Source organism: Lycium barbarum, chromosome 3, assembly GCF_019175385.1.
Source record: "Lycium barbarum isolate Lr01 chromosome 3, ASM1917538v2, whole genome shotgun sequence".
NCBI lineage: Eukaryota > Viridiplantae > Streptophyta > Magnoliopsida > Solanales > Solanaceae > Lycium > Lycium barbarum.
In genome coordinates, this window is record NC_083339.1 from 71,118,197 (window position 1) to 71,141,833 (window position 23,637).

Below are 23,637 nucleotides of genomic sequence, written 5' to 3' on the forward strand. Positions count from 1 at the left end.
CATGATTATTTTCCACCTCCTCTAGTGGAGTCCCTTCATGATCATCATCCTCCTGCAGCACATCACCACACTTGTTTTGTTCCTCCATGTTTTTGTTGATTAAGATGTCACTATATTCTTGTGACACATCTCCCTGCAGCACCTCATGTTCCTTTTCTTGCTCCTGCAGCACATCATGTTCCTTTTCTTGACTAATTGTACCTGAAGTCACCTTAGATACCTGCTGAGATATAATCTCCCCTTTATCATTGAATTATTTACCAAAATTCTTCTCAATCCATTCCTTTGCTGAAATTTTCTCCACCTTTTTTAATTTATCTATCTGTTTTTCCTTTGCTTCTTCCATCTGCTTTTCATTGACTTTATCATTATTGTCTACAATTTGCTGCATTGTAATGATTTGGTCTGAAGCATCAGGCATCTTTGCTTCTACATCTGAGGATTTCTGCACATCAGTCACATCTATTATCTCCTCATCTGTGTTTTGCAATGCTGCATATTGATTGTTCTGCAGAGTTTGATTCTCCTTTGGTTTCCAAGCATTTTCATCATATTTGCTTCTATGAAAGTGTCTGTTATTCCTTTGTTTTCCTTTCTTCTCCTTGAATCCATCATCATCATTGCCATCTGCGTCTGCTATTTCTTTTCCTTTCATTATGCCAAGATTGGTCCCTTTGTACTCCTTAATGTCAAGTCTGCTATTCTTTGTGTTCTTTTGCTACTTATTCTTCCTTTGATCTGCCTTACTGTTGACCTCATGTTCTTTGTCTGAGCATTGTTCTTCTTCCTTGGGATACAATTCTGGATGTATGACATAGCAGTCTTGTTCATTATGTCCTTGAAGTTTACAGTTTTTGCAGTACTTAGGAACATAATCATAGTTAATCTTTATCCATTTATCCACAATCTCCCCATTACTCTTCTTTTTCATTCTTATATTGATTCTCTTTGGAAATTCTCCAAGCAAGTCAACCTCTACCTTCACTCTCACACAGCTTGGCCTGGTTTTATTGGTTGTGGCCATATCAACTTGTAATGGCTTTCCAACTGCAGAGGCAAGTGAAAAAATTGCTTCTTTCACAAAATAATTAGGAGGTAATGATGGGAATGATATCCATGCAATTGCTATCTTCGTTTCCTCCTCTGGATCAAACCATGGATCCCATTTGAAGGTGCGCATGGGATATGACCAATTTTTATGCATAATGTAATATGCAGGCTTAGACAATAATGTCACATAATCTTCCAAAGAAGAAGCACGTATTAGTACATATCTATTGCTCAACAATCCGATAATAGCTTCTCCTTACAATCCACATTGCTTTGGAATTAATGTTCTCAATTCTTTCACATCAGGCCAACCATTTGAGAATTTCCCCACGACTGTATATTGTAATATTTCTTTAATAATCATGTGATCAATCTCCTCTTCCTCTCATACGACCATGGGCTCTCCATGCAAATATGTAATATTTTTCAGGGGTAAAGTAGGGTTGTACGTAGTAGTAGAAATAGTAGGATTTAGGGCTGTTGCATACGTTTGGTTTGGTAAAAGGTGATTTGTTTGTGTAGGTATTGTTGTGTTAGCCTGGACAGCCATACTAGGCGGCTGTCCAGTGGCCGGAGAGGCTATTTTTGCCGTGAAAAGGTTGAAATTTTTTAGGGTTTCGGCTAGGTTTAGGTTTAGGGTTTCGGCTCTCTCTTCTAGTTTTGTAACTACAATTCAATTATCAAACTATTTATTGAATCATTATGTTCTTTTTTCAGGCTTACTTGGTGTCTCAGACCTTATAGGAATTGATGTGAGGAGAATATGCCAAGAGGAGGTCAAACACCACCATCAAAATAATCATTAAAACAATGTTATTTTTCACGCTTCACTGTAATTTCTCTTATTTTATTTTACTTTATTTATTACCCTAACGTCTTGCCTTTGGTTTCTAATACACTATCAATGGACCCAAAAAGAAAAAACGCATGTCGACTCATGTCCAATATGCTTCGTCTCAATTTATGTGACACTCTTTACTTTTGGTCTGTTAAAAATGCAAGTCATCTTTCTATATTTTGTAACAATGTAACATTAAACTTCCCATTTTACCCTTGATGAAATTCTTTCTAGCCACACAAATATCTGACTTATTTTAGTCCACAAATTTTAAAATTCGTCCTTTTATTCTTAAACTCCTTGTCAAGTTAAACACCCTCATATATGTTCCCACTTCGTCGCCCTCACTCCTCTTTCATCCTCTCTGGATCCGGAGGAGTCAGACTCCTCTTCAGGAGGGCTCTGGACCATCTCCGAGGAAGGAAGACTCTCATAGACCGCTCGCTCCAAGTTCAGAACCTTAGGAATTTCTGCATCAATGTCTAGGCTGGCCTTAACTTCCTCGAGGATTCTTCTTCACATGTTTCAGCCTATGTGGACCTTTTCTAGATCATGCTTATCCTCTAAGGAAAGGAGCTTTGCCTCGGCCATCTCGGCCTCTGCTTTCAGCGTAGCATTCTTCTTTCAAAGAATCACATTGGATGTGGATAGTTGGAACATAGACCGGCCATGTTATTTGTTCTTGATTGCGATGTCGGCCACCTTTTTCCCCAACTTGCCATTTTCCTTCTGTGCAATGACAACCTCCTTGGTTTTGGCCCATAGAGTAACTTTTAGGGCTTAGATGTCTGTCACGACCCAACTGGAGAGCCATGACGGGCACCCAGAGCTAACCTACCGAGCACCACAGAACATACATGCATCTCATAATCATATCCGAGTTGGACATTATGCTAACTCATAAATATCGTAAGTTGTAAGGGACACAAGCCCAAAAGATATATATATATGCATACGTCATAAAACTAAACTCAAGTATACAAGCCGACAAGGCTGTCAAAATAATAATACAGCAAAATATAGACCGAAAAGGTCACAAAACGTCTAGTTGTGCATATCTATCTACGAGCCTCTACTGGAGTGCATAACATAATAAGGACAGGACAGGACCCCGCCATGCCCAAATGTACACAAAAGAATCATACCAAGCAAAACTGGTACTCCGTAACAAGTGGAGTGCTCCTGAACAAATGCTGAGAAAGCAGCCTAAGGGTCTGAACCGTCCCCTGTCTACCCGGGGGCATGAACGCAGCGTCCACAAACAAAAAGATGTCAGTACGAATAATGTACCGAGTATGTAAGGCATGGAAAAACAACATAATAAAGATATAAAGGTAACATGAGATAAGAGAGAATAACCAGTACATCTGAATGCCTCTTAAGGAGGATGTCATGCATGCTTTCTTTTAAAAAAAGCATTTTCATACATACATTTATATAGGCTCGGTGTCATCCGTACCTGTCCATATAGGCTCAGTGTTATCCGTACCTGGCCATATAGGCTTGGTGTTATCCGTACCTAATTGCAGTGGTGTGCACAATAGGTGCCGTACCCGGCCGACTATAGCGTAGCTCGATGTCAGAAAATAGCTACATATTTATATAAAGCATGCATGAGAGCTCAAATAAACGGTATGACTCTATCGGAGTGATGTAAGGTCGGTAAACCTTCAATTTCCATTATGGAACTATCATCGTCGGCATATCTCACCTTGAAGGAATCAATGACCATAAGATGAGATCAAAATCAATAACCATAAGACAAGACCAATAATCACGAGACAAAGATCAATAATATCATAAGAACATCAAGAACATAAACTCCTAACCTATCTAAGAGTAGAGTCCTTGTGGATATCGTTCGTATAAGCTCGTATTAATATGATCATGCCATAAGAAAGAAAGGGACAGCCTTAACATACCTCATTGTCTACTCAAACACTCAACGTCTATCCTCCCGAGCTTGCAAATCTACATTCAATATGATTCACACTAAGGTTAAGTCGTTGAAAAGCTTATAAAGTCAAACTAAACTAATAGGTGAGCTAACGAAATTTGGACATCATTTCCCCTATATTACCTACTTCCACCAAACTTCAAAACAACTCCCAAACATCAATAACAACATCAACATTACCATAGCCAAAAGATTACATTCATATTAGTCTCTAATCAGTCCAAAAGTCCCTTTCAAATTCAATCCATAACCATCAACTTGAACTTAATACCTTATGACCTTTTCTACCATAATTCTCTTCATCTTTAAGGCTTACAAACCCTCCAAATCAACTCAACATAAGAAATAAGATGAAGAAGATACCTTATACTTGAAGAACTTTATCTCACACAACTTGCTTCAAGACCAAATTCACCACAACTCCAAGCGTAAACAAGAACAATAACCTTCCATGAACTAGTTGGGGATTTTATGGCTTGATCTTCTCTTAAAATGGTTTAGGATGTTTATGGATGGTTAGGGATGGTTGAGAGAGCTTGGAAAGGCATTAGGGATCTGTTTTTGGTGAAAAATGAGTTCCAAGTCATGGCCCTTTAATTTATAATCAAGGAACAAAATCTCCACTGCCTCAATTCCACGGTCACTTTCACGGACCGTGAATTATTTCACTGGCCCTGAAAGTGGCCGTGAAATCACTCCAGTGGCTTCCTCTACCACCATTTCACGGTGGACCAACACCATTTTCACGGTCTGTGATTCACGGTCCGTGAAAATGGCCGTGAAAATGCCTTAATTCAATTTTTTGACGAAACATATTCTTTCCGATCCGTTTGACGTCTAACCTTCATCCTCCTTTCCAAACATGTTTAAAAAACATTATACGTCTTCGGGATACACTCATAAGCCTCATACACAATTCTGCAATATAAAATTATAACAAACGACTTAAGGCGAAACTTTAACGTACGCGAAAGGCGAAGTGCAACAATGTCTCCCTCAAGTTTGGACTCTTTCTCCACAGTGGAAGTAAGGGAGTCTTGTTGCTCGACCTATTTGACTTTCCGTTAGGCCAGTTGAGTTTGAAGGAGACTGGTGTCTTGGATGTAGACGTTCTTCTCCTCCTTCGCTTGCTCAAGCCTTGGCCTTAAGCTCCTACCTAAGTAAGTTTGGCCTTTAAGGCCAGGAAACGCTCCGACAAGGAGTCATGTTCAGTTTCCAAGGCATCTTTCTTAGCAATCATTCGTTGGAGTCCTTCCGATGTGAGGAGGTTGGCCTAAGAGAAAATTTAAAGTTAGCACATAGTAAATAAAGAAGGAAATATTTTCAAGTAAATGGAAAGAAATTACTTGAGTAGGTGCATGCATCCCTGCATTGAGAAGGACGTTGGAGGAAACCTTCCTCATCTTTATGCTATCCTTCTCGATAGCCAGGGACTTAATATAGTTGCCACCCTGCCGGTACTGTCACGACCCAGCTAGTGGCCGCGACGGGTACCCGGGGCTAACCACCGAGCACCACTCGTCCTACTACTCACCTTACTCATTTACTACTCTTTCATCAATTTATATTCAAATCGTAGGAAAAGTCATCTTTCATTCAAGAACATAAAAATACTTTTATATGCATAAGCCTCTCTCGGCTATCAAAATAATATATACATACATAGAAATAAATCGTGAAAACATCTAACCCACACTGCGCATCTACGAGCCTCTACTGGAGTGCTATACATAGGGACGGGACAAGACCCCGTCATGCCCAAAAATACATATACATGAATATGCACAAAAGGATCATCATAAGCACCTCCAAACAAATGAGTGCTTTCAATCAGATGACAACTACTGCTGGTCTGGATCGAGTTCTCCTCCCTGTCTACATGTGGGCATGATCACAGCATCCAAAGAAAAAGGACGTCAGTACGAATATTGTACTGAGTATGAGAGGCATAAACAAGGAAATAAGGCAATAATGTACAAGAAGTATCTATATGGAATAACTGTATCTGACTATCAAGTGTAAACGAAATAATGCATGCTGGCTTACTCATGGTCATCATCAGCGTATGTGTGCATAAATATATAAGTTGCCCGCCCATATAGGTACGGTGTAATAATGTATAAGCTACCCGTCCATATCGGATCGGTGTGATAATCATAACATTAGCCTGCGTCCAGGCCTCCCGCGTCCGGGGTATCATCTCATGCCCCCCACTAGTGGTGTCTGCCCATGCCATTTGGCCATGGTGTATCGTATAGCTGCCCGCCTTGGCGGTGACTGCCCGGCCAACTAGGCGCGGTGTTATATCATCATCATACATGCTCATCATAATATTCTTATTGTAACATACTCATCATAATACATGCATAAGGCTTATGAACAACTTTACTTTATCGGGGTGACATAAGGTTGTGATCCCCCGATTTCATTATGGAGCAATTATTGACATTCGGCCTCACCTTGAAGGAACTAACATATAAGGTGAGTGTGAGCAATAAATAACATCATGCCATTTTAGGATCATCATATCATATCTCTTATCTTATAGTACCATTCATAGATATAAGCTTTTAGTTTTCCGGAATATAGGAACTCATGAAGAGGAAGAAAAATTATGCTATGAGATTCATGCCATTAGAAAGAAAGGACTAGCCTCACATACCTTTGACGTTTAACTAAGCTATCGTTCGCTTGTTCTCCTTCGATATCATGTTTCTACCTTCAAAAGAGAATTCGCATTTACGTTAGTTAATCGACTATAAGAACACGCTACTATTTCTAGGGAAAATTGGGCGACACTTCCTTTGGTTATACTACTTTTCCCACATTCTATATCAACTCCCACACGCTCACAACAACATTCACAATATCGCAATCAACAAATCTTATTTATATACATTGACCACAATCCACCATTTTTCTTCAATTTCTCCACATTTATGGTTAGAGCTTACTATCGCGTCTCCTCATATCTAATGCTTATTTCATGGCCTAAATGTCATTTATAACGTATTCATAATCACAACACTCCATCATTCATAATCCAACCATGACACTATTCACTCACAAATGACCCATTTCCTATGTCTTTTTACAATTCAAGTATTTTAACCTTCCAATACCTTAAGCAACATGTTTTAGTCATGAAACTTACCTTAGATGATGGTTGAACAAGCCTTGAATGGAATTACTCCTTTAGCACCAAAACCCTACTTTACTTCCTTTGGGTTTTCTTGAGAAAGATGAACATTAGTGTGATTCTTACACTTGATTTCGTGGGTTTCATGTAGTTGATCACTAATTTCCTTTGGTTCTCTTGTGATGAAGAGTAGAGAGTATTCTAGAGGCTTCTTGAGAGAAATATCGTGGAGTTGAAATGAATTGAATGAGGTTAGGTCTCCTTTTAATGACTTAAAATCTAATCCGGAATGAACAGTGACTGAAGTGCATAGTGGTCGTAAACCCAGTTTACGGGCCGTATTCTGGTTTACGGTCCGTCTTTCACGACCGTATTTAAGCATAACAGAACCAGAAAGGTTTGTTGGAGTCATAGTGATTTACGGTCACAGTTTACGGGCCGTATTTCAATTTACGGTCCGTATTCCAAGTCGTATTTAACCATTTGAACATTTGGCAGAAAGTTGAAGTTTTGTGAGTTGAAAGACGATAGCAGTTTACGGTCCGTAAACTACTTTACGGGCCATATTCTATTTTACGACCAACTGGGCCGAAGTGCAAATCTGCAACTTTCGCATTTTCAAAGCTCATAAGTAGTCATCCCCTTCTTAGTAAAACATCGTACACTCATACTCTTCGTTGGTCTATTCATTGTACGTTCACGGAGAAATTTCGAAAGTGTAACAGGTACAATGAGAGATACCCCCGCATGTTGAAGGGATCAAAGATTGCAGCTGGAAATTGGTCCACCAGTTCACTATGGCAGGACGATCGGCGGGTCCGAGGGGTGGATCTCAATCGGCGGCAAAAAAATGAACGGTTGCAAAAATGGAAGGAGGAGCATTCAAAGGTGTGGCACCTGCAGGTGCATTCCCTCGATTAGTAGAAGCAATGGTGGGTTAGAAAGGCGAGGTCGTCTATTTTGCTATTTCAGACTCTGAAGAGATTATCAATTTTGACGGTCGGGTCAGTCCGGGCATTTGGCCTTCCTTTCTTTTGGAGCCTTTCATCTTCTTCTTCGGTCTCTTCACTCTCCAGGTCAACCATGAGGGCTTAGGGACCTTCCCCAGATACATTACGAAAATTCATACTTATTTCCCTCAAATCCTTGGGGGGATTTTTATTTACCCTTTTAGCCTCGGGCTAGGGATTGGAAGAAGGGGCGATTATTCTGGCCGCCTCACGAGCCCTTTTCCATTCAAGAATATTTTGGACGATTAGGTTAGCTTCATCTTTGTCAATTGTCACCACGACAACCGGATTATCAGAAGAACCCTTGGGCAAACCTATTACAGAAAAGGGAGGTTAAAACTGGACAATCGTGACAAATGGTTTAATCACCATGATTTAAGTGAAATGAGTTTACCATAGTTCTTAGCTTTCCATTCTCCGTCTCCGGAGATTTTCTTCCATGTGCGGGTCTCCGGTGTAGAGACATCCAGTGTAACACCTCGTACACCTGAGCTAAGGGTTGAATCAAATGAACTAGAAAAGTTTCTAAGTTTCGGACACAATGAAGGGCTAGCAACGCGAGGCCTATAGCACCCAATTTGGATGCGTTAGAGGTCACGCCGCGAGGTGCGCATGTGTGCCAGGAGAGAATATTGGAAAATTGGCTAATTCAAGGAGATAGAGGAAGGCCATGACATGCAGCTCAAAAAGAGCCCCTAGCTCATGATGCGAGCCTCAAAGCGAGCAGGGAGCTTGCAATAAAGCTCCCAAGGAGAGCCAAGGTGGTTCTGCTCGAGGTCTATAAGTTTGACCCTTATGCGTTTTATTCTGATTTTTAATATTCCAACTGCTTTCTCAAGCCCAAGACTACGTATTTTTCCTCTCTTCATCCTCCCACGTCAAGGTAAGATCGCTCTAACTATTCCTAAGTGTTTCTAATAGTAATTCATGATTATTAAAATGATTCTTCAACCAAAACATCGGATTTTCAAGGTAAATCCTTCCAAAGAGATCAAAGCTAGGGTTTTGATGTTCTTCGACCGAGAAGCAGTTTAGTTCGTAGATTGGAGCAACTAAAGGTATGTAAGGCTAACTCCCTACGTGCGGGAACACCATTGTTCTTCCCCATGGCACGTTTTCCATTATTATTATGAATTCCCATTAGTAGTGGAGTTATGCCATAGTTTCATTAAAAGCCTTAGAGCTTCTATACTTCAAACGATATAGCTTCATAGTTCGTTCATGTATGTCATTCCGCACATTATGAACTCAACACTTAATATATGTATGCTCATGTTTTGGTGTTCCGTGAGTCTCAGTCACGTATCATGAAATGTCTAGGAACAGTTAACACTCTAACTTCCATGAATACTCCATGATCCAGTGTCTCATGATAGAAATGCTCAGTATCCATATTAGAAATATAGTGTGATGACTCCATGATTCTCATACTCGATATGTTTGACGAAATGATGAATGCATGTACTTGGGCCCGAGACCACAGATTATATGTATGTACGTTTGGGCTCGAGGGCACATAATTGTGCAATTATAATTGGGCAAGAGGCCAAAGCTTATGAACTCATATAAACAGGTGATTTCCCCATGTTTAGTAAGAGGTACTTATGATTATAATTCTCATGTTTAGTTTAGTTATCCTTATGTTTCAGTTTCAGTGTTCAAATATGTCATTATGTCTATGATTTGGGCTGCCCATTCCCAGAGCATCCCACAACTTTTCATTCATTCAGTTAGTTTCACATACGAGTGTTATTCCGCAGTACTTACGTCCCTCTAGCTAGGGGCGCTACATTTCACGATGCAGGTGCAGAGACATAGAGCGACAGGACTTTTCGTTAGGACTTGCTCGTATCAGTTATTGTTAGGCAGTTGAGGTATGCCGGGGCCTTGTGTCGATAAACAGTTAGTTTTCATATTCATGTCAGAGGCTTCATAGACTAGACTAGCAGTTCATGTCAGTGTTTTCATATATTATTTTAGCAATGGTGGCTATGTATTATGTTTCAGAACTATTTCAGCATTTCTAATTAAAGACTTATTTAGAATTTTAGTATTTAAATATGGTCATGATTTATATTTCGCACACATATAAGTTCCATGTTATGTCAAGTCATATATGTGGTTCGGTCGGTCCAGTTCAGCACCGGGTGCTGGTCCGCCCAGGCCCAAGTCCAGTGCGTGACATCTAGAATCTTCTGGATCCATTGCTCATACCCCTCAACCTCTTGGCGTTCCCAAAAGGTGTTGGTAGGCAAGAAAGTAAGAAGATCATTAGTAAAAAAATATGGAAGAAAAATGATCAATAGAGTGTCAAGAAAACTGAAGCACTTACGAGTAGGGTTCCACATCTCCGGTATAGGTGGACTTCCAGTCGACAGAATGTCTTTTGTGGCCACGACCATAAATATCTCTATCCAGCCACGGTCATTATCATCATCAAGGCTGGGGAGAATGACGTTATTACCCTGTTTGCTCAGGATAATGACACTGTCGCGGAAAAGTTTTGGAGAATATAGGTGGATCAAGTGGTTGACGGTAAGATCTTCATCAACATGGTTAGCGAGGTGCCAGAGGAAGGACACCACCCTCCATAGGAACAGACCCACTTGGGTTAGCAATACTTTTTAATGTTTGAAGAAGTCCAGAATAAACGGATCCAAGTCCGGTCCAAGCCCAAGGAGGAAGGGGTACATGTGCACATAAGAGTACCCCGATCGGTTAGAGGTGATTCTTTCAGCCTCCCCGGGGATGATAACTTTTATGTCCTTCCAATCACAGTCTTCCTTGACGGTGGACAGATGAGTGGACCGTATCGCAGAACAGTAGTCACCGCCCTGTTTGTCCTGATGACCAGCTTGATTGGTTGTTGGAGCCTTGATGTGGAGGTCTTTTTCAAAATTCCATGACCTCGGAATGATTGAATTCACTGTGGGACCGCTGGAGTTTGCTTTCTCTTTCCTTTTCTTCTTAGAAGTGGCACCACCGCCACGAGATAAGCCACCGCTGGCAATCTAAGGATGTGGCATAGAGACAGAAGAAGCACCAGGGCGACGGAAGCTGTAGTGTTGACCGCTTCAGTTGTGGGGAGTTGTGATTAAGACATAATTGGTTAAAGCAAGGGAGTTGCAAAGAAAGAGATGATTAGAAAAGTCTTTTTGTGATCGGAGTAGCAGAAGGATGAGAGGTGGAGTTGCAGAGGCTTTAGAAGGTTTAGAGATCATGAAAAGTAGTAAAATGAATGGAGTGTAGCGTTTATAAAGAAGTATCTGCACTGAGGTGATCATTACCTCGGTAACATGCAATCAGTCATGCGAACCGTCCACCAGTCGCAGAGTGACACGTGTCCGGATCATTCAAAATGATAGGACATGCGTCTTATCACGTATCAGAGGTCGTTCAACTGCTTGCCAAGAAATGAAGAGACTTTTCAACTTCCTGGTCACATCTTGTAGAGTCACCAACAAATGTGGGGATTATCTATATTGGGTGAAATTCGGAAAGGCCAAGTGGTCGTATAAGATGTTGATGCGTGGCAGTAGCGACAGATCAGGTGTGAGCCATTAAGTAAGAGATATCGCGCAAGCATGCGTGGCAGGTCAAGGGTCTTGTTTGGTTCACAGCTTCCGGAGACGGAGGCGAGGATCCGGGGAAGAGTGATCGAGGTCAGATTGCCGATCAGATGTAAGGAAGCTCAGCAGACAGTCCTTACGGAAGATTCTGGGATCTCCTCCAAGCGTTATTTACACATTATTCCAAACATTCATTTGTAATTAAGAGGGGACGATTTGTTGATCGTGTTCCCCATACATCAGCTATAAGTAAGAAGCTTCACTCTTATTTCAATACATTCTGATTTCAACAAGTAAAATGCTTAGCAATTTTGTTAGAGTTCTTGTTCCTAGTGATGTCTTCAAGCTTCAGGAAATTTCTCCGGCAACTTGAGTCCATGGTGTTTTCAGAACCCAGGCTCATTTTGTTTGCTATGTTATCAAATTACCTTTTATAAGCTATCTTTGCTTATATCTGTTCATTACTGTTACACCTCGGAAATTTCTCTGTACTTATATGATGAGTGGAATGATGAAAAGTTGAGTGGATGATGTTTTATTAAGTCAGGAATGACTAATTAAGAATTTTTGGAAAATAAGAAAGTCGCGGAAAATTTTCTGTCCAGTGGTCGTATATGGCACTATACGGCCCGTAAAGTGATTTACGAACCGTATAGTGCAATCGTCCTTCAGCTTGCCAAAAATCACAAGTTCTGCCCAGCGATGATATGGTAAAATACGACCTAGTTTACGGCCCGTAAACTGATTTACGGTCCGTAAACCAGGTCGTAAACTGCCATGTCCATCAGCCAAAACTTTATGTCTTTGAAATGGTTAAATACGACTTGAAGGACGGCCCATAAACTGGTTTACGGACCGTAAACCTCAGTCGTAAATTGCCATAATCCCCAGCCAAACTTCTGTTTCTGGGATGATTAAAAATGACCATGGAGGACGGACCGTAAACCACAATACGGTCCGTAAACTGCAATTTACGACCACTGTTCATCCCGACAATTTTTCATTAAAGACCAGATTTTGAATTATTAAAAGAGAACTTGAGCCTCAATTCACGTCATTTCCTTCCACACAACTCAAGAACATTCTAAAACTCTCCAAATATTTCCTCCACAAGAATTCAAGAGAATCAAAGGAGATATCAAGATTATCAACACCAAATTCATAACAATAAGTGTAAGAACACATCAAAGGATCATCTAAGTCAAGAAATCCCACAAAGGGTGGAACTAGGGTTTTGGGTTAATTGAAGTATTTCAACTTAAGGATTTTTCAACCATCATCCAAGGTAAGTTTCATGATTATTCCATGTTGTTTGAAGTATTGGAAAGCTTAGACACTTGAAATGTAGAAGAACATAGAAATGGGTCATTATTGAGTGAATAGTGACATAAATGAATGATAGTGGAATTGAACTATGAATATTGAAGTGTTGTGAGTACTAATACGTTATAAATGCTGTTTATATCATGAAACAAGCATTAAATGCATGAAAACGCAAGGATGAGCTAGAAGTAGACATAAGGGAAAATTGGAGGAAAATAGTGGATTTTGCCAAATGTACGTAAATGACGATTGTCGATGACGATATTGCGAGTAATATTATGAATGTTGGGAGTTGATATAAAACATGAGAAAAATGGTATGAGCGAAGGAAGCGTTGTCCGACTTTTCCTAGAATTAGCAATGCGTTCTTGTAGTTAGTTTACTAATGTTGATACGGATTCTCTTATGAAGGTAACGACGTGATATCGACGGAGAACAAGTGAGCGATATCTTAGCTAAACGACCAAGGTATGTGAGGCTAGTCCTTCTTTCTAATGGCATGAATCTTTTAGCTTGAATCCCTATTCCTTTCATGAGTTCTTACATTCTAAGAAGTTAAAAGCTTATGCCTATGAATGTCTATATGAGATAAGTTATGCGATATGATGACACTAGAATGATGATGATGTTATTCCTTGCCTACACTCACCTTATGTACCAGTCCTTTCAAGGTGAGGCGGAATGTCCATGATGGTTCCATAATGTAATCGGGGGATCACGACCTTACGTCACCCCGATAGAGTAAAGTTGATCATGAGTCTTATATACGCATTATGATAAGATAAGTATTTTATGATAAGCATATTACTATGAGCATTTAAATTGAGCATGTCATGAGCATTTCACACCGGGCCTAGTTGGCCGGGCAGACACCGCTTCGGCGGGCGGCGATACGGATACACCACGACCTACGGGCGTGGGCAGACACCACTAGTGGGCGGCATGAGATGGTACCCCGGACGCGGGAGGCCTGGACGCGGGCTAATATTATTGATTATCACACCGTTCCGACATGGACGGGCAGCTTGCATATGATGCATACATGTCATGATGATGAGTATGAGTAAGATAGCATGCATTACTTCATTTATGATTATCAGTCAGATCCAGATGTCTCATGTTGACGTTACCCTCATATTATTGATGTTTCCTTTCATTATGTATGTCTCTCATACTCGGTACAATATTCGTACTGACGTCCTTTCTTCGGACGCTGTGTTCATGCCCACAGGTAGACAGGGAGGAGAGCTTGGCCCAGGCCCTCAGTAGCTGTCAGTTGATAGATAGCACTCCATCGTTCGGAGGTGCTTATGACTATTCTTTTGATGTACATTCATACATGCATATTTTGGGCATGACGGAGTCTTGTTCCGTCCATGTATTCATTATGTTAGTAGAGGCTCGTAGATACGCAGTGGGGGTTAGATGGTCTCACAAGAGGTTTTCATATGTATGTATATTATTTTGATGGCCAGGAGGCAAATGTATATAAAGTATTTATGTTTCGATTAAATATGATTTTCCTACAATTGGTATGTAAAATTGATAAAAGAGTATTAAATGAGCAAGATAAGTAGTAGAGTGAGCGGTGCTCGGTAACTAGCTCCGGGTACCTGTCGCGGCCCCTAGCTGGGTCGTGACAATTACCTTGCCAATTTGATCATCTCGATCTGCGTATCCATACACCACATATACATATTCAACTGTACCATTTTTACGGGTGACAAACTGCTGAATTAGTGTGGCAAGGAAAAGAACCTAAAAGATGAATTGAAGAAATAAATTACCATTTTATCCCCAAATTCACGGTAGGTATACCGAATTATGGATCTTATATATAAATATGTTGAATAACTCATGTTATGATCATTTTTTTTTAAAAAAATCAAATATTTGATTTAAGTTTTTTTTTCTAAAAAAAAATTAATATATGATACTTAAAAAAATATCGAAATACTAATATTGTGCAATAATACATACAAACTTACGTAATAACATATTATAGATTATTATAACATAAATATAAAATGTATACCTTTTGCACTTCCTTTATCCTTAGTTTTTTTCTTAAAAAACTTGTTCTAACTTTTTTGCTTCATTATGTACTTATCTTTCTCACCTTTTATTGTTACTTATTTATCCTTCCGACATTTCCAACATCAGGTTTTAGAAACCAAAATCGATAATTTCAATTTCTCACATATATTAATTTCAAAATTAATGGTAGTCTAGTTCAAAAATTCATACATGATTGTGCAAGTCGTTCTTCTAATTTACTCTTTAGAAAGTTGAAATTTCCAGAAGACACTTTTTTTGATTTAGTGTTTGGTTCGATTTGTTTTATCACTTAAAACCAAAAAAGGAAGTTGTAATTCTCTACCCAAGTGAACAAGCTGAAGTTACCATATTGAATAAACTGAAACCGAAATCGAAAGGAGAAAAATTAAAGTGTACTAAATTTATAGTCTACTAGTGAATTTGTCCGCGCTTCGCACGGTAACAAAAAATCAAATGATTTTTTTTTTTAAATATACGAATATTAAAAAATTAGTCTTCCAAAGTTTAGTTTCAAGTTTTAATCTATATTTTATTATTAACATTTACCTTTGTACTTTTCTCTAATTTTTCACCCCTTAGCGGTTGTTATTAGTCTTTTATAATATAAAAAAGATTAATCTCTTTTTTAGGGGCGTATCTAGCATGGTAAGTTGGTTAAATTGAACCCCTAATTTTCAACACTGAGCGTAAATTTATGTGTAAAAAATTATTAAAATTGTAATAAATACGTAGTAGATATTAACCCATAACTTTAAAAATATAATGGGTTCAATGCTTAAAATTGAACCTCTAGAATTTAAATCCTGGATTTGCTCTTTATGTTCTTATGAGTAACAAATTTGATTTTATTTTTTGTGTGTATTTAGTATTTAATATATTTACACAAGTATTTATCCTTTTTTCTTTTCATTAGTGAGTTAAATTTTAATACTTTCATAATTTATCCTGTGTTTAAAATCTAAAAGGAATGGGACAACACTAAAAAACAAAAAACAAAAAACATACACCCTCAAGTGGAACCAAAATTTGAATTGCACACTATATTTTGAGGAATACATTGTCATGTACTTGTAAAAAGCATATCTCCCACAACCATTTTACCCCATGTGACATAGATTGTATTTATTCTCCTTAAGCGCATGAGAAGGGGAAAACACACAGAAAAATGCAGTATTCGTTCATTAAATATCTTTTCATACTTTTCTTTTGCTTTATTATTATTTATTTACTTTTTCTTGTTTGTTTCTCCTCCTTCCCTTTCATCTTCACCCTACCCATCACTTCTCTACCTTTAGCCTCAATTTTTGCCTTTCACTTTCCTCTCGTCAACGTGCTCTTTTGTTTTTTCCCTTCTTTGCTTTCGTACTTTCTACCCTTTTATATTTAACAAAATAAAACAAATGCAAAGTGAATTTTATTTTTACTTCTACTATGACATATTTATATAGCTTTATACATATGTAAGTTTTATTTTAAACTATTTAAAAGTTTTTTTTTCCGAATCAAGTATGAAAATTAGGTGATTTGATTCTCATATTTTGAATCATATAACATAGAGTGAAATGGTAGGGATATTATTTGCGTGTCTTGCTTTTGAAACTAAAAGAAAACAATACAAATTAAATTATAAATTCAATTTTCATCGAGCTCTAAACTAACAAAACAAACTCAAGCAGAGAACTTACTTGCGATTATCATCTAAGCGTAGAATAGTGTAGGCTTATAACCAAAGGCTCTAGCGTAAAAAGCAACAGGTTTGGCAATGTCTTTGACATATACAGTTGTATAGGCATATCATATGCTGACTCCAAGTTTGATGTTATTTCCTTTCTTCTTTCTTGTTGCAACTCTTTACATCCTTTTGTATCAAACCTGTAAGTTATGCATGATTAGAATAATGTATATAAAATTTGCTATCAAAACTTCCCCGTGGAAATACAAAAAGACATCAGATATGGTATAATATACTGGTATAGAAGTAAAACGAAAGGGTATATTATTGCCCTTTAGTAGTTTAATGTACATTAACACACATTAATTATAGAGGAAGGAGAATGAATCGACCGTTGCCTTCTTCTTTAGTAAAAAGAGTACTTATTACTAATTAAAAGTAGATGTTATGAAGCTTAAGGGATGTGAGTTATGGGGATTATTTTTTAAATATAATAATTAAGAAAAATGAGAGAAAAAGTCCAAAAAAAGGAGAAAAAAGATAAATGGGATTCTTGGTCATAGAGAGGTGACACATCACCTTGTCTATGCCTAGCTTTATAATATATATATAGATTAGGCCAATTTTCAAAATTTGTTAAATTTGAAAATAGTTTTTGTTAGAAGTAATTTCTAAAAGACTTTTAGAGAGTAGTCATTTGTGTTTGACTAATCATTTGAAAAGCACTTTTGCAAAAATTAGAGCAACAATTTGTGCTTAACAAAGATTCCAAAAATGATTCCGTTCAGAGACTATTTTTTTCAGCTTTAAAAATAGTTTCTGCTACTGCTCAAAAACATTTAAAAAAAAAAAAAAAGCTTAACCAAACATCTCAACTCTCTAAAATATTTTCCTAACTAAATAAATACTTTTAAAAATTCGGTCAAACGTACTACAATATTAGTTAGATATGATATTTATTTTAACAAAAATAATATATATGCTATTTATACAGTAGTAACATTTATCTAAAATTCGAACCACGCAAACCATCATGGACATCCCTACTTCAGGGATGAGTCTGTAGAACAGTATTTACACCAAAATTATACAAAAAGAATTGAGCACCGACAAGTTGAGGAGATCCTCAATCAACTCCACCGTGATGCTCCATTTCCTTTCAAAACTCCTCTAGGCGGAAAAAAGGAAAGACTTTTTGACATTGTCAAGTTTAATATATATATATATATATAATAAAGCTAGACATAAACAATGTAACGTGACACCTTTCTATGGCCTAAAATTGCATTTATCTTTTTGTTCCTTTTTTTGGACTTTTACCTCATTTTTAATTATGCTATATAATACAAAATAAATCAAAAGCTACTCTTTTAATTCTCTTAATTACACTTTTAAATTTTCTTAATTGCACCTTTTCCCCCTCCCTGTATAACCGTTTTGAAGAGGTAACATTTACATCTGATTCCTTTGGTCTTTGCGAATTGGTATGGCATCAAAGGATAAGCTTCACCAAATTGTTACATGGAAGTAGCAGGTATCCCCTATTTCTTGGAACTTGTGTGCTAATTTTCAATAGCATATGCACTTAAGTAGAAACCAGGACTCAATAAAAACCTCTGCCCTACTTTTCTAAACATAAAGAAATGGGTAATCAATCAGCTTTGATTCCTTCAAACATTTATCCGAATTCAATGCAAATTGACAAACGACCGACGATTTCCGAGGAGACTCCATATCTCAAAAAATTGCTGACAAAGAACGATCCTCTCCTCTCCTCTTTAATAATTCTTCTTTCTGCTCTCCAATTCAGCTGGATTTATCTGAAGAAACGGTTCCGATAGTTAATCCGGAAGATTTTAACCCTTTAACTTCTGCAGATAAAAATCGTCTTTATGCCCCCTGGGACAATTCTGTTATTATAAAGTTATTGGGACAAAAAATGGGTCACCAACTACTTAAGCAAAAACTGCTAAACCTTTGGCGCCCATCGGAGGATATTACTCTTGTTGATTTGGGATCCGACTTCTCACTTATAAAGTCCCAGAAACAGGAAAATTTTGACCATGTTTGCATGCATGATGGCCCTTGGTTCGTCATGAATCGATTTGTTTCGATCCGCCGCTGGGAGCCCAAATTTGTTGCTTCGCAAGCACTTGTGACCTATACCGCTATTTGGGTGCATCTCCCTGAGCTCCCATCTGAGTTCTATAATCCAGATATACTTCAAAAGGAGGGACTCAAGATTGGCACCCTTCTTAAGGTTGATCCCTGCACATCAGCTTCTTCTCGTGAAAAATACGCTCGGATTTGTGTGCAAGTTCCTATGGAACAGCCTCTTAAGACTCATGTTTTCATTGGTTTGCATAAACAACCTATCATTTATGGGGGATTTGATCTCTTATGCACTAATTGTGGTTGTCTGGGACATCCGACACGAGCTTGTTCTTATTCATCTCAGTTTACCGAAGGAGTTTCTGATATGCATTCCGTGCAACCTCTTAATTCGGATGTGACTTAAGAACAAGATGGTTGGAACGTCATTTCCTTTGGTTCCAAATCCAAGCGATCAGCGTTGCGTCGGAATATGATGAAGGATTCTTCGCCATCCACATCCTAAGGACCAGGTAAGTCTGTGCATAAGTCGTCTGCATTCTCATCTCCCATCTCTAGGGATGGATCCTCTGTGTCTTAGTGTTAATCAAGGTGCGTCCCCTAATTGTGTTTCTAATCCTTTTTCCCTGTTGATGGCTACGGATGATTCGCTTGTTAATTCTACTGTGGTTAATTTAATCAGTGGTTAACTTGAGAATCCCCCAACTGTGGGCCCGTTTTCCTTTTTACGTGAATCCCACTCTACCAATCAGGTGGATGAACCCCAGACCCTTACCCTTCTAGGCAACCCTAACCCTAAAACTGCTATGTGTTTTCCCCTATCTGACACGTCTTTTTTACCTTGTCCTCCTTTACACGCGGCTGTCATGCACAATAATAACCCCTCTCCCTTTACTACTCTAGTTGACACTGTTGGTCCTTCCTCTAATACTTTTTCAGAAGTTATCCCTATGCTGACTCTATCTCCTACTGCTAATGATTTGAACCCATGTGACTCGAATGTGACCAGTGTTTTAAAATGCGAAGGCGTAGGGCGGGGCGTTTGAAGGTGGAGCGTAAGCCTCATGAGTATTTAATTTTTAATATTTTTTAAAATAATATAATTATAATAAATATTTTTAAATATGTAAAATTACATAAAAACATAAAAGAAAACTGTAAATAAATGATATATATATATATATATGTGTGTGTGTGTGTGTGTGAGCGCGCGCGCGCTTGATCCTCACAAAACAATGATCAAAGCAATCCATTATACACCGCTTATAACTTGTAATTATATATAACATAATTTTACAAGTATAAACAATACAATGAAATAAAAGTTATTATGAAATGCAAAACAATTCTAACATTTTAACTTTCAAACACAGAAAAAAACACAGTTTCTTAAAACACTATTACTATCATACTATTCATTTTATCTCCCTATAAGCAAATAATCAATAAAATTTATCAATATTACAATTAAAACATAACTTCTTCATGAACAAAAAATAAAATTATATGATAATTCTGATACATAGGACTTATGACCAATGACAAGTGAAAATGTACAATTCCGCTATGTGTTGTTTTTTTTAAAATTAAGTGATATTCACCCTCACGACGTTCTCAAATAGTAAACATCCAATACTGCGACTTTTTGTTATATCCCGTATTTTTATACTTTGGGGCAACCCGGATCAACTATGATAAGTTAGGGCCAAGACTATTCCGGGATTTGAAGTCGGGGCTTTTGACTTTCGATTTTATTGTGAGACATAAGTTATATATGAAATTGTTGGCATTGAACACTTAGGAAAAATTGGGACCAAAATTCATGAATTGGAGATTTAAAAATCTTGCACAAAATAAGGCCTTGGCCGTGTGGTCCTTGGAATGGTCCCACACATTGTTGTGGCCAATTTTAATTGGTCCAACACATGTGTGGGCTATGGGACACATGGATAAATATTGTGGTAACTTAAAAAGATGACCTCAAGTCATCTTCTTATCATTCCACACTTAGACAAAAAAAATATACCAAGAAGGTGAAAAACTCCACCATTCTCGGCCAAGAGGAGAAAAAAATCAAGATCATTTCTAGCCCTTCCAAAATTAATTCTTTGGCTCAAACCCACTAATTAGAGGTCCCTAAGTAACGTGGAAGCATTGTTGGAGCAATCAAGTCATTCATTTAAGAGATCGCAAACCCTAACCCATTGTGAAATTGAAGAAGAAAGGTAAGTTTTGATATTGTTTTATGTGTTGTGAGTGTTTTATGCATATTGTAGTATGTTAATAGGGGTGAAATTTGTGAAATATAGTATGTTGGAAGTGGGTTGTGTGATGGGTGTGTTAGCCGTGTGAGGTGTGTGTGTTGTGTGGTATTGAGTTGATGAAATAAATTCTTGTAGCATGTTTGATTGTTGTAGAGTGGGGAAGAGAATAAAAAAATCATCAACATATGTATATGTGTGTAGTGGGGCCGTATATAGCCCCAATGTATGTCGAAGATCGCATTAATATCGCTTAGCGTTTTAGTTGTTGTCGTTATGAATTCTAGTTGGAAATAAGTGTTTAATGACTCAAGAAAGATGTTGAAATTGTGTGGGCTGATTTAAGGCTTATTATGCGTTTGATGTAATTCGTATATTTTACGAGAATGATATCGTTATAGTGTGGATTGTTGAGATAAATCATGACTTGAAAATGAGGAATGTGAAAAAAGGGGCTGCTCTCGGTTTAGGGGCTGTTTTCGGCCCAATTTGGAGAAATTGTTGGATCGTGGAAATATTATGTGAATTGTTTAGAATGTCTTTGAATATTGTTGGTAAAGATTCGGGTTGATAATTGAATGTATGAGCGATAATGTGGCTTGAATGTAAGCCATCGAGTTAATTATTATGAATGTTGTTGAATGATGAAAAAGAGAGTATTAGTGTAATATTGTCTTTCGGATTGGTTATTGGAGTTGCTAGGTTGGTTATTGTTGTTGTTGTTGTTGTTGTTGTTGTTGTTGTTGTTGATTTTGGACGAGTTAAATTCTCGGGTTGGCCTATTTACAGGGGAAATGCTGCCGAATTTTCTACAGAATTTAGAGTTAGTTTGGAATAAATCGCTTAAGTGCCTATGTTTAATATTGGATATTCGTTGGCATATTTGTAGACCTTGGGGAGCCCGAGGCGTAGATTGGGATTTACGTTAGACAGGCTAGCTTGGAGTGCGTACGAGGTATGTAAAGCCCAATCCTTCTTTCTTTTGGCATGCTTTAGTTTTCAATATGCTAGATTATAAGCCTTGAGGAAAATTCTAAGATTCGAAATCCGAGCATGTTATGATCCTTATATATTCCTTGGCACTCTTATGTATGATTTGGTGAAATATGAACCATTATGCCTTTGAAATAATCGCATTCCGAACTTTGCATAGAAAAGTTTCACTTTAAAGAATTTCGAAATTCTTGAATGCCATATCCTTCGCATAAAGGCTCGGATTGTTCCAATATTTTTATAGAAGTTGGCATGATGTATAGTGAGTATGTTTTCCATAGGCGGGCCCGACTCGGGTCGATACCCGTCCGTGGGTCCCGCGACTTTCCTTTATGTAATTCGGAGAATTTTTGAAAGAATTTGTTATGACTATTATTTCGATTTTCAAGTATGATCATTTTACTTATGTTTGAGTTCATGACAATGATTTTATGCATATGGCTACTCACGATTCTACTCGTGCATTCTGTTATCTCTTTCGCCGAGTCCCGGGCCGGTTCTGTTGTCGTGCGCACTTTGATATACTCCGGAGTTATGCTGTGTTTATGATTCATCGAGCCACTTGTTAGAGGGATATGTTCCACTTACATTTGGTGTTATGATGTGTATGGTGTTATGCTGTGTTATGGAAAGTGATATGTGACGGGGAATATGGAGATTTGAAACTTTCTGGTGTTATGCTGTGTTATGGCGCCATTGACGGGCGGGCGACCATATTCTTCTGTACCCTATGCATGACTTATATTTTTGAAAATTAAACATTTTGATATAGTGGATTTGTACTTATTTTCTGTGCTACTATTTTGTTTACGTCTCAGATTTCTTTCGGTATCTCCTGCTTTGCATACTCAGTACATATTTCGTACTGACCCCCTTTCTTCGGGGGTTGCGTTTCATGCCCGCAGGTACAGACGCACAGTTTGGTGATCCACCAGTCTAGGACACCCTCTTCTGCCGTTTGGAGTGCTCTTCTCATTTCAGAGCATATATTTTTGTATATATTCGTTCGCTGTGTATGTATATATTTGTTCAGGGGTACGGCAGGGCCCTATCCCGTCATATGTTTCGGTTGGTCTGTTTAGAGGTCTGTAGACGTATTTGTGGGTATGTGTGCCTACTTCTGTTCAGATGTGTTTGTATGATCCTATTCGTTATGGCAGCCTTGTCGGCGTGCATTTTGTATATGTTTTGGGGCCGTTGTGTCATTTGATAGCCTTGTCGGCTTTTGATATATACGTATGCATATGGTCGTGTTGAAATGTGTCTGAAACTGTTTGATATAAATTGAGGCAGCGTGTGATATTTGTGCCTATATACGCTATCTGTATGTGATTCGATTTGGATAAGTTCGTTAGGGTGCCCAACTCGGGCACTAGTCACGGCCTACGGGGTTGGGTCGTGACATTGTTATATGAGTTACACCCAATCTTCTATTTCTATAGATGAAAAATTATTAAGTATCATTATTTTGTTAAACAATTATGAGGGTGAATGATTTTAATTAAGGAATTTAAAATATAATTTGTGTAAGAACTGCTAGGCGAGCCCTGGGCGTTGAGCGTTAGGCGTGTTTAGGGAGTACGGTCGGGCGTTTAGGGTGTAAGCCTCATAGGAATTAAACCCCGCACGTTAGCCCCAGGGTGTTTTGCCACTCC

The 23,637-nt window shown here is 38.2% G+C and overlaps 1 protein-coding gene across 1 annotated transcript; it reads left to right on the forward strand.

The window, feature by feature from the left end:
* Window positions 1-7,850: 7,850 nt before the first annotated feature.
* On the forward strand, window positions 7,851-19,134 carry LOC132630947 (uncharacterized). The gene is made up of 2 exons (XM_060346525.1): window positions 7,851-7,916; window positions 18,427-19,134. Exons 1-2 carry the CDS (start codon window positions 7,851-7,853, stop codon window positions 19,132-19,134), a joined length of 774 nt encoding a protein of 257 aa, XP_060202508.1.
* The last annotated feature ends 4,503 nt before the right edge of the window (window positions 19,135-23,637 follow it).